This window comes from Lytechinus variegatus, chromosome 14 (assembly GCF_018143015.1).
Source record: "Lytechinus variegatus isolate NC3 chromosome 14, Lvar_3.0, whole genome shotgun sequence".
Taxonomy (NCBI): domain Eukaryota; kingdom Metazoa; phylum Echinodermata; class Echinoidea; order Temnopleuroida; family Toxopneustidae; genus Lytechinus; species Lytechinus variegatus.
In genome coordinates this window covers 2,320,159-2,332,567 of record NC_054753.1, presented here as the reverse complement: position 1 = coordinate 2,332,567, position 12,409 = coordinate 2,320,159, and the positions used below count along the sequence as shown (strand labels likewise).

Below are 12,409 nucleotides of genomic sequence, written 5' to 3'. Positions count from 1 at the left end.
AGAAGTGTCAATTAGAAACTACCCCTTTACCGATCGGGGAAAATATGGTTGAACAAATTTGTGCCCCCAGCCAATTTCACCCCCTCTCCAATCAAATGTAGGTATCTTGGAAGTACCCCCCCCCCCTTCAAGCCAAAAATAGTTTATACCCCTAAAACCCAGTAGGTACAATACGGTAGTATATATATTATGTCATTTTTATCCCCTCTCCACTCAAATGTAGGGTTCTTGGAAGTACCCCCCCCCCCCCCAACCCAAGAAAAAATTTATACCCCTAAAACCCAGTAGGTACGATACAGGAATATATAGAGACCAATTTCATCCCCTCTCCAATTAAATATAGGATTAATAACCCCCCCCGCCAAAAAGTAGTTTATACCCCTAAAACCCAGTAGGTACAATACAGTAGTATATATATGCCAATTTGATCCCCTTTCCACTCAAATGTAGGGTTCGTGGTAGTACCCCCCCCCCCTTCAAGCCAACAAATAGTTTATACCCCTAAAACCCAGTAGGTGCAATATATATAGGCCAATTTGATCTCCTTTCCACTATAATGTAGGGTTCTTGGAAGTATACCTCCCCCCTGAAGCACAAAAATAGTTTATACCCCCTAAAACTCAGTAGGTACAATATAGGAATATATATAGGCCAATTTCATTCCCTCTCCAATTAAATGTAGGGTTTATGGAAGTACACCCCCCCCTTCAAGCCAAAACATGATTTATACCCCTAAAACCCAGTAGGTACGATACGGTAGTATATATATAGACCAATTTCATCCCTCTCCAATTAAATATAGGATTTATACCCCCCCCCGCCAAAAAATAGTTTATTCCCCTAAACCCAGTAGGTGCAATATATATAGGCCAATTGATCCCCTTCCAATTAAATAGGTTTTATACCCACCCAGCCAAAAACATTGTTTATACCCCTAAACCAGTAGGTACAATACGGTAGTATATAGATATATATTATTAGGCCAATTTCATTCCCTCTCCAATTAAATGTAGTTTTTATTGGAAACCCCCCCCCCCCTTCAAGCCAAAACATAATTTATACCCCTAAAACCCAGTAGGTGCAATATATAGGCCAATTTGATCTCTTTCCACTCAAATGTAGGTTTATTGGAAGTCACCCCCCCTTCAAGCCAAAACATGATTTATACCCCTAAAACCCAGTAGGTACGATACGGTAGTATATATATAGACCAATTTCATCCCTCTCCAATTAAATGTAGTTTTTTATTGGACAACCCCCCCCCCTTCAAGCCAAAACATAATTTATACCCCTAAACCCAGTAGGTGCAATATATATAGGCCAATTTGATCTCCTTTCCACTCAAATGTAGGGTTTATTGGAAGTAACCACCCCCCCCCCCCTTCAAGCCAAAACATGATTTATACCCCTAAAAACCCAGTAGGTACGATACGGTAGTATATATATAGACCAATTTCATCCCTCTCCAATTAAATTTATCCACATTGTGGATAGAAATTTATCCACATTTATCCACATAAATAGAAATTTATCCACATTGTGCTGCACTCGACCCAGGTGAGGTAAATGGGTACCGGCAGGAAGTAATTCCTCAAAAAGCTGTGTGCACCGAGAAGGTAGCCTAGCTTAGCCGGGTAATAATAGCAGGGGCCGCTGGAGAACAGTTTTCGGAACTGAAGTGGCTACCCTGGTAAATATACCTTTATTATTTTATTATTATTATTATTATTAATATAGGATTTATACCCCCCCCCCCGCCAAAAAGTAGTTTATACCCCTAAAACCCAGTAGGTGCAATATATATAGGCCAATTTGATCCCCTTTCCACTATAATGTAGGGTTCTTGGAAGTATACCTCCCCCCTGAAGCACAAAAATAGTTTATACCCCTAAAACCCAGTAGGTACAATATAGGAATATATATAGGCCAATTTCATTCCCTCTCCAATTAAATGTAGGGTTTATTGGAAGTACACCCCCCCTTCAAGCCAAAACATGATTTATACCCCTAAAACCCAGTAGGTACGATACAGTAGTATATATATAGACCAATTTCATCCCCTCTCCAATTAAATATAGGATTTATACCCCCCCCCGCCAAATAATAGTTTATACCCCTAAAACCCAGTAGGTGCAATATATATAGGCCAATTTGATCCCCTTTCCAATTAAATATAGGTTTTATACCCACCCCCAGCCAAAAACATAGTTTATACCCCTAAAACCCAGTAGGTACAATACGGTAGTATATAGATATATATTATATAGGCCAATTTCATTCCCTCTCCAATTAAATGTAGTTTTTATTGGAACCCCCCCCCCCCCTTCAAGCCAAAACATAATTTATACCCCTAAAACCCAGTAGGTGCAATATATAGGCCAATTTGATCTCCTTTCCACACAAATGTAGGGTTTATTGGAAGTACACCCCCCCCCCTTCAAGCCAAAACATGATTTATACCCCTAAAACCCAGTAGTGTACGATACGGTAGTATATATATAGACCAATTTCATCCCCTCTCCAATTAAATATAGGATTTATACCCCCCCCCCCCCCCGCCAAAAAGTAGTTTATAACCCTAAAACCCAGTAGGTACAATACAGTAGTATATATATGCCAATTTGATCCCCTTTCCACTCAAATGTAGGGTTCGTGGAAGTACCCCCCCCCTTCAAGCCAACAAATAGTTTATACCCCTAAAACCAGTAGGTACAATATAGGAATATATATAGGCCAATTTCATTCCCTCTCCAATTAAATGTAAGGTTCTTGGAAGTACCCCCCCCCGCAAGCCAAAAAATAGTTTATACCCCTAAAACCAAGTAGGTACAATACAGTAGTATATATATGCCAATTTGATCCCCTTTCCACTCAAATGTAGGGTTTGTGGTAGTACCCCCCCCTTCAAGCCAACAAATAGTTTATACCCCTAAAACCCAGTAGGTGCAATATATATAGGCCAATTTGATCTCCTTTCCACTATAATGTAGGGTTCTTGGAAGTATACCTCCCCCTGAAGCACAAAAATAGTTTATACCCCTAAAACCCAGTAGGTACAATATAGGAATATATATAGGCCAATTTCATTCCCTCTCCAATTAAATGTAGGGTTTATTGGAAGTACACCCCCCCCCCTTCAAGCCAAAACATGATTTATACCCCTAAAACCCAGTAGGTACGATACGGTAGTATATATATAGACCAAATTCATCCCCTCTCCAATTAAATATAGGATTTATAGCCCCCCCGCCAAAAAGTAGTTTATACCCCTAAAACCCAGTAGGTACAATACGGTAGTATATATATGCCAATTTGATCCCCTTTCCACTCAAATGTAGGGTTCGTGGAAGTACCCCCCCCCCCCCTTTCAAGCCAACAAATAGTTTATACCCCTAAAACCCAGTAGGTGCAATATATAGGCCAATTTGATCTCCTTTCCACTCAAATGTAGGGTTTATTGGAAGTACACCCCCCCCCCCCTTCAAGCCAAAACATGATTTATACCCCTAAAACCCAGTAGGTACGATACGGTAGTATATATATAGACCAATTTCATCCCCTCTCCAATTAAATATAGGATTTATACCCCCCCCCCGCCAAAAAGTAGTTTATACCCCTAAAACCCAGTAGGTACAATACAGTAGTATTTATATGCCAATTTGATCCCCTTTCCACTCAAATGTAGGGTTCGTGGAAGTACCCCCCCCCCCTTCAAGCCAACAAATAGTTTATACCCCTAAAACCCAGTAGGTACAATATAGGAATATATATAGGCCAATTTCATTCCCTCTCCAATTAAATGTAAGGTTCTTGGAAGTACCCCCCCCCCCTTCTAGCTAAAACATGATTTATACCCCTAAAACCCAGTATGTACGATATGGTAGTATATATATATAGACCAATTTCACCCCCTCTCCAATTAAATCATAGGGTTTATACCCACCCCCAGCCAAAAACATAGTTTATATCCCTAAAACCCAGTAGGTACAATTCGGTAGTATATATATGCCAATTTGATCCTCTCTCCACTCAAATGTAGGGTTTTGGAAGTACCCCCCCCCCCCTTCAAGCCAATTCCCTTCGAATTAAGATGACCTTTAACCTTGTTCAGGCTACCAGCAATAAGCTGATATTAAAGGTAGTCAAATTTCTTGGGGAAAATACAATAATTTTGTTAAAATTTTCACCCCAAATGACCTTTGACCTTGATCATGTGACTTTCAACTCGGTCAGTGAAACTTGATTGCCCTAATGCCAAAGTTTCAAGAAAAGATCCACTCATCCAGCTACCTGCGAGACAAAATTGATGAAAACAGCTCAATCATATTTGAATATTTGCCCTTTTAGCCGTCCATACTATGCTGGGATGCTGTGGCTGAAGTTAGAGGCCGGTAATGTATACAGATATTTTACGCCCCTAAAACCCAGGATTACCGCAATATCTGTTATATTATATAGTATATGTGGATTCGCCATCAGAAATTGCATTCATCATCTGGCTCAAACCCGAAATTCTTGCTTTAGCTCTGATCCATCTACGTCATAATAGATTTTTTTTATAATACATCAAGCGTGTTCTTCATTCAACCGACGCGTTAACATTAGGGCGTACATTTTTACACTTGTTACGCAACTTGTATGCAGAGAGTGACGTCACCTTAGTGAATATAACGCAGCAATTGAAAATACAACGCAGTATATTCCCTGAGGTGACGTCAAAACCTGGAATATAACAAATGCGATCCTCGCAGCTATGGTCACGTGATGGCGTATTGACCTATCACTGATTCGAATCTACATACGCTATGTAATATTGTTGTCTATATACCTTTAAAATGTATAGTGAACATAATGCATGGCACTGGTAGCAGGAGAAACATGAGTTTCGTAGTTTTAAAAAGAAACTTGTGTCACTGTAAAGACAATAAACTGAAAGAATTCAGTTTTAAGGTTATATATCATTTATTGCCTGTATAAGAAAGAATTTGTTTAAATGGAATGTTATAACAGATGGGAGATGCCCGCATTGTTCGTGGACGAAGATAATGTACATGCTTTCGTTGAGTGTAAACTAAATAAGAGATTCTTTTCTTATTTGACAACAGTAGCGAAGTTGGAATACAATGTTGACCTTCAAATAACAGAATTGCATTTACTTAAAGCCCACAAAGAAACCGGACTAGATTCATTTCTTACAATTGCTTTTTAATGCATCTACAAATGTATACTTATAAGAAACAAAGCAGGTACAGATTGTCGAAAATTTAATTTGGAACATTTCTTTGAAAAAGAAATATGTAAACATGTGATGTGACTTTGAATGTTCAATTATGTATATAATAAATGCCCATGGTGGGTTTAAAAAAAAAATGTTGAACATAATGTAAGGCCCTGGTAGCAGGAGAAATTGAGTTTCGTACAAATCGACCAAGGGCGGCACCAGGGTCGATAGAGAAATTAATAGGGAAAAAAATGATCATAACCCAATTTTCTTAATTCTTCCTTGTGCGCCTTTTCCCAATTGTATCACTCTTTACAACTTTTTAAAATAGGAGGCAGCCCCCCCCCCTTGAGGAAGCGACATTGTCTGCAACTATAGCCTCCAACGATTTAGGACCACAAGCGTAATGAAAGTCTTCAATATTAATTTTCCAAGATACTCTTCATAATTGCGCTTCCACTCTTCAAATAATTGTCATTGTGATCACTGGATTTTGATTACCAGACGCATCGTTCAAAATCGAACATTATCAATCACTTTTAAAACAAAAAAAATAACAATGACAATGACAACAATACAACCATCTGATGGGAAGCAGTTTCTCCTGGTGTGCCCCCCAAAAAAAAATGAAATTAAAAAAAATAATAAATAAATAAAATAAAGAATTGTACTACATTACGTCGGACGCCGCTTGGCTTTCATTGTTATTTGAACGCTATTTATCACAGAAATGAAGGGAAATATCGAAAATAATAAAGGAAAAGTCAAACGATTGTTCCGTTAATAACAAAATCATGGAGATTTAACAACACAAAGGACAATATAAGATGAGTGAATAGGCTTCCGGATGGGGGCCTGGTTAATACACGCGCGACATGCCTTCCAATTGAATTAATGATTCATGCTCAAGCTCAAATCTCGGAGAGAAATCGGCTTTGGACTTACATGTATCTTCAATTGAATATCCGTTATTGTCAAAGAAATGCAATTGTCAAACGAATACATATAATATGATGACGACCCCTATGAATAAAATGAAAACCTTTTTGTTTTGTAAACGATTGTCGGATGAACAGGATTGAGCTCGCATTACAATCGGAACATTTGATTTCTATAACTGATGACTAATGTGACACATGATATTCACTTGGCTTTATCAGATTAACACAGCGATTATTTTTGTCAATTTAATAATTATGAAGAAACAATTAATTGGATAACACTCCGAATTATTACCAATTAGAATAATCTTCGCATCTCTATTTCATAAAGTAAATGTGCTGTGCAACAGAAATGAGATTAAAGGGATGCTACGGGCTGAAAATATCTTGTCTAATAAAATAAAATGTACTGAGCGAAATGCTGAAAATTTTATCAAAATCGGATTACAAATAACGAAGTTATTGAATATTAAAATTTAGCAATATTTTGTGAAAATAATTGTATGCACGTCATCATAAATATTCATTAGGTGGGCTGATGATGTCACATCCCCACTTTCCCTTTTCTCATGTTATTTCATGAAATCATAATTTCATTTTTTTGCATGTGTGAATAATGTGTCTCTTTTATAATGAAATAAGTTGCAGCATTGAATATCTAATGCATTAAATAAGTTTTCAATCCAATATTTTCTGTTCTTGGTAGAAAAAAAATGAATAAACCTAATTTCATATAATAAAATACAAAAGAACAAGTGACGATATGACACCATCAATTTGCTCAATGAGTATTCATGGGGACATGCCAAGAACTGTTTCACCGGAATAATGCAAATCTTTAAAATGAAATAACTTTATTCTTTGTCCGATTTTTCGTCTGATTTTTTAAAATCTGTTTATATCATATTATTTTCAACCCGAGCATCCCGTTAAGTAAACATTTTACATAATTCGGCAAGTAACTCGGACCATACAAAATAATTCTACCCAATTGGTCATCTCATTCTTATTTTCTTTTCTATTTGCTTTGTTTAAATCTTTATTATGTTTTTTTTTTCTTGTTATCATAAATCATTTTATTTTTCCATCTGATACTGCATGAAATGAATATTTTTTCTACATTACGTTTTTGATATCCATAATAAAACTCACACCACCGAGGCATAATGAAAAAAAATAAATAAAACGAGGTGCTTAATATAACGCGTGTGATAAAATTCATCTTAAAAAGTAATGAGAAAGCAAATGTTGACCCGCTGTTTTATTCTTATCCTCAGAGGAATGAAACGAGTTTTCAAGTAAAATTTTATATTTAAAGGGTAATCATCTTCACGAAATAAAAATCAAATTTTGTGATAGATTTCGATATAATATACAGATATTAACATCTGATCTTACCATTTTCCCTTTCCCATTCTTTCTTTGTTTCCTGGTTTTCTTGGTCTTAAAACTGGGGTATGCCGCAATTAATTAAAAGTCCCCCTTCTGTACGGTAGCGATTGTAAAGGTTTTCTTACTTTAACATTTTATATTCTCTTGTCTGCTCAGAGGCGTACAAATGGAGGGGGGCTTGGGGCGCCTGTCCTCCAAATTTTCCATGACCTAGAAAAAAAGGAGAGAGGGGAGGGTGAAATGTGATATCATTTTTTAACATTATTTCAAAGTTGATCACAATTTTTTTGTAATAAAACTGTCAAAATTTTTGCTCGCTCGCTTCGCCCTGTTGCAACTTTAAAAAAAAAAACACATTTTGCCCGATGCGCCATAATCATCTGGCCACATCAAAATGCTTGGCTCATCACGCCACTGTATTTGCTTGATTTTTTTGGGGTTCATTTTAAGATAAATCATGTTGTTGCGTGTTACCATGTCCTGCAGATATTTTCAAGCAGATTCGCGAATCAGGAAGTATGATGTTCAGAAGGTGATGATCACTGATCTGTAGACTGTCATCAGCGGTGAGGATCGACACAATGGAAAAGGAGATCTACCGATTAAAGTCGGATTTGGCAAATGGTTTCCTTTTCTCTAAACTCAATAAAAAATTGATGGTGAGTTGCTGAAAATGATACGCACATTGTTAACATGACTAACACATGGCTTCTTCAATAACACGTCAAAAGGATTAAAAACCATTTAATTAATTTGTATTATTCGACGGTTTGGAAGGTCATTGCATTACTTATAATGTTTAAAGTTCACTGCACATTTTCCAGGCTTCTGTATATCAATAAACTTCCTGAAGAGTTTTTTTTTTCACTTTCCCCATGTTCACAGTAAATACATGAAATTGCGACCGGAGTCTCAGGACTAACTATAATGCAATGTATTTAGGGTCACAATAAAACGAAGACAAAATTGATTTTAACCGGACCAAAACTATTTAAGAATAATCTGATAGTCAGGCGGGATTCAAGTGAAAAAATATCACCAACAAAAATCAATTGTTAAAAACATGATGATCATTAAACATGTTAAAAAAGTGTATTTTACGTTTTGGGAATTCTTTCAGAAGGGGGTTGTCAAAACTTGAAATGTGGAATGTCAAAAAATCCAGAAAGAGGTTCTTCAAACAACGAAAATGTTAGCCCTTCCGACACAAATTAGGTTGAATAAACTTTGCTGGCGTGCTATAAGGATGTTTGTATAAACGAAGTCACAATAAACTATTGTGAAATGATGTCTCAGAAGAATGTCCCCGCCCTCTCAATAAGTTGCACGCCCTCATTAAAAACTGAGCTGCAGCAGATCGCACACGGGTACTTCTCTTCGTTGTTCTTCAAGAGAATTAATTCTCTGGGGCCCGTTGCAGAAAGAATTGCAATCAAACGAAACTCTAAAAATCAAGCGTAGCTTTATTTTTCAACCAATCAACAGCGCGCATTTTTGACATACGATTGTTTTAAACGCAACTCTTTCTGCAACAGGCCCCAGATCGATCAGCTGTTGTGACGTAATGATGACCTCATGGGTTTGAAGGAGACTTGATAATAGGCCTGCATCTTTACGCTTGGGTAATTACTGTCAGGATTCCCCCTTCGTTTTCAATATCCAGACAAACTCTGTATACTTTGATTGAAGGAGTGGGGGTAGTTTAGATGGGGAGTTCAATACTTCGAGACCGTTTCATGTTTCTTTTGAAGATTTTCTATAGAGTTTTATTCAAGATTCAAGATTCAAAGTTGTTTTATTAGTCCATGAATGCTAGGCATACAGAGAAATATAGTTTCCAATGGCTTTAAACACATAATATACATACAAAAATGCAAAATAAAACATATCATAGCAATCTAACTCTACATAAACAATACAACTAAGTGATAACTTTTCTGCAATAGGTTGATAGCCCTTAGAATTCATAATTCGAAATTCATAAATTATAAGAAATAGGTGATGAGATGTTTTTATTATTTTTGTCACTGTAACGATAATACATGCATTTTTGACACCATGGCGGTAACTCTTTGTTGACACATATTCATTGCTTCATCGCCAAAAAGGTGTATTTACCCCTGTTTGAAAAGAAATGTTGTTTAATATTATCAAGGAGGGTTGATGTCACCAGGCATGTGCAATAATGAATTTATACATCACTTGCATCTGTTTCTTTTTTAATTCAATCAATTACTGGTTTTGTTCTTGAGAATAAATGAGATATGATTCTTATTAATCCAGCATCCATCTGACCGCCGCGGCGACGCCCAATTCCGCCTTTATCTTGGTTGATGCTGAGGTTTTGCCAGCTCATATGGAGGCCAATAACGTATCAAATTAAACGATTAACAGTTATTCAAAAGGATCAACCAATTAAGTCGATCAGTTGACTTTACTAAGAGTAATATTAGACGAAATGATATATTAATTTGTTTCGTTTCAAGTAAATTCATATATCTGTTTTGTATCTATTCGGGGAGTGAGTTAAGGTGCATTTGTTCCTCTGAGGAAGCTTCTTACTGTCTTCCGAACTCTCGGAACAAACATCAAACCACTCCCCCATTTTCTCTCTGTTAGGCTCCAAGCCGCCTCTTATCTGTATGTTTGTATGTTTTTTTTTCTTTCTGTACACTGTTAAAAAACCGTGATTTTACAGAAAAAAGAAGATTTTGCAGAAAGCAATAACAGAATCATTCTGTAAATTCATATAACAGGAATCTGCCTGCAATTTAACAGAACTGGTCTGTTTAAAAAGGGGAAAGGGGTGTTTTACTGAAGGAAATTAGTAAGATTCCATACACGAAATACCAATTTTCTGTAAGATTACGCAATCTGGTAGGGTTACAGGTGTTCTCAAGACTCTGCCGCAGGAACTTCTTTTATTTTAACGATGAATTTTTCTAACAATGTATACTGTAGGGCAATCTTTCTTCCTCTCTTTAAATCTCTCGAGTATATCCCCCTTTTTTCATGTCATTTGGAACTCAATTCTCACCGCCCAATCTCCTCCCCCGCTCCATTTTATCCCATTGCTAACCCTTCCCACTCTTTAAAGGACGACGTCCACCACAACCATGACAACAAAAAGTTGTTTTGAATAAAACGAAAAAAAATCCAAAAACAAACAGCATAAAAAATTCATCAAAATCTGTCGTAAATAAGAACATTATGACATTTTAAAGTTGCGCTTAATCAATAATTATGCACATCATGGGCGGTATGCAAATGAGGGGACTGATGGCGTCACTCACTCACTATTTCTTTTGTATTTTGTTATATGAAATATAAATATTCTAATTTGCTCCTGATTGTCCTATGAAACAGAGTTTTCTCTTCACTGAAAATGTAGAATTACCATAGTTTCAAGATTTGATGGTTCAGTCAAGTTGATCCATTTGGTCAAATCTGTAAAAAAATGAAACATTGTGTAATTCAAACAATAGAATACAAAAGAAATAGTGAATGAGGGACATCCTCGACTATCACTGAGTTGTGCACATTAACTGTTCTGTTGAAAATAAGCGAAACTTTAAAATGTCTTATTTTTAAAATTTTACATCCGATTTTAATGAAAGTTTCTGCATTATGCTTGTTTGACTTTTCTCTATGGACATGATGGATTCAAATCAATATTTTTCTGGGACGAACTTGACCTTAAACCGTCCTTAATTCTCATAACTTTACATCTTTCTCGTCAGCTTCTTCAACATCTTGCCTTCATACCAACTACCCCCTTCCCTCTCTCTCTATCTCTCTTTTTTTAATTGGGGGGGGTCACTTGATCTCTTTTTACCTTCCCTCCATATCTCAATTTCTCTCCCCCTCTCTCTTCTTAATATAATTTTTGTACTTTTTTCTATCTTTTCTCGTTTCTCCCCATCTCTCCCCCCCCCTCTCTATCTTTGACTCACAAACACACACACGTACACACACGCACACACCCTTATGCATAAATTATTTTTTTACAAACTTGGCTTTGGGCTTACATTGACATCAAAATTTTAATCAATGAAAAAATATTACATCAATCGATTCATTATTTGCGAAATACAGTACGATTTGCGTATTTACACAGCTATATAGTAAGATAAATTTAGATAAAGCTATTTACAAGTCATGCGCTATATAAAGTCATAATTACAAGTTGCAATGTCGACACTGCAAATTTCTAGTCTACGTGCAAGTTACGCTACATTTACAGAGAATGGTATTAAATTGCATAAAATAATTATGTTGGTAACATACGCGTTTTCTGATAATTTATTTAGATTAAAAATACTAACAATAGATTTTTTCATATGAGTTGAGTATACAACAATATCATTCCGACATGACGAAGACATTGTTAATATAAAAGTATGAATATACACAATGAGTATGATGGGGATGAAATGATTAAGTTTTGAAATAAGTATACCTATATTACAACGAATATCTGAATAATCTACTGAAATGGTTCTTCACATATGAAAATCATATCACTCGTAATGCGGCAAGCATTTAAGCTAAGAAATTGCATTGAGAAAATGATTATCTTTGTATTTAATAAAATGATTATTGGCTATCAAACAGAAAAGGGATAGATCCACTACAAAATAAAATCTAATTCGTAAATAGGAAATTGATACTTCATCTATTCTTAACTTACTGTCGTCTGAAACGACAAGCCACACACATAAAGCCACATAGAAAAAGATCAAAATATATATGAATCACACATTTTTTTTTCTGTCAGACCCTCGAAGTTTAGGAGTCAAATATAAGTCAAGCCTGCTCAACTGTTTGTATTCATGTGTGGTTATTTCTGTCATCA

The 12,409-nt window shown here is 36.1% G+C and overlaps 1 protein-coding gene across 1 annotated transcript in view; it reads left to right on the top strand.

The window, feature by feature from the left end:
- Positions 1 to 4,395, top strand: part of LOC121427849 (neprilysin-like) — a 34,253-nt gene extending 29,858 nt beyond the window's left edge. Inside the window, exons 4-5 of the mRNA XM_041624421.1 lie at positions 1,123 to 1,133; positions 4,348 to 4,395. Coding sequence (XP_041480355.1) covers positions 1,123 to 1,133; positions 4,348 to 4,395 — 59 coding nt within the window. The remainder of the gene's footprint in view (positions 1 to 1,122; positions 1,134 to 4,347) is intronic.
- Positions 4,396 to 12,409: the final 8,014 nt, after the last annotated feature.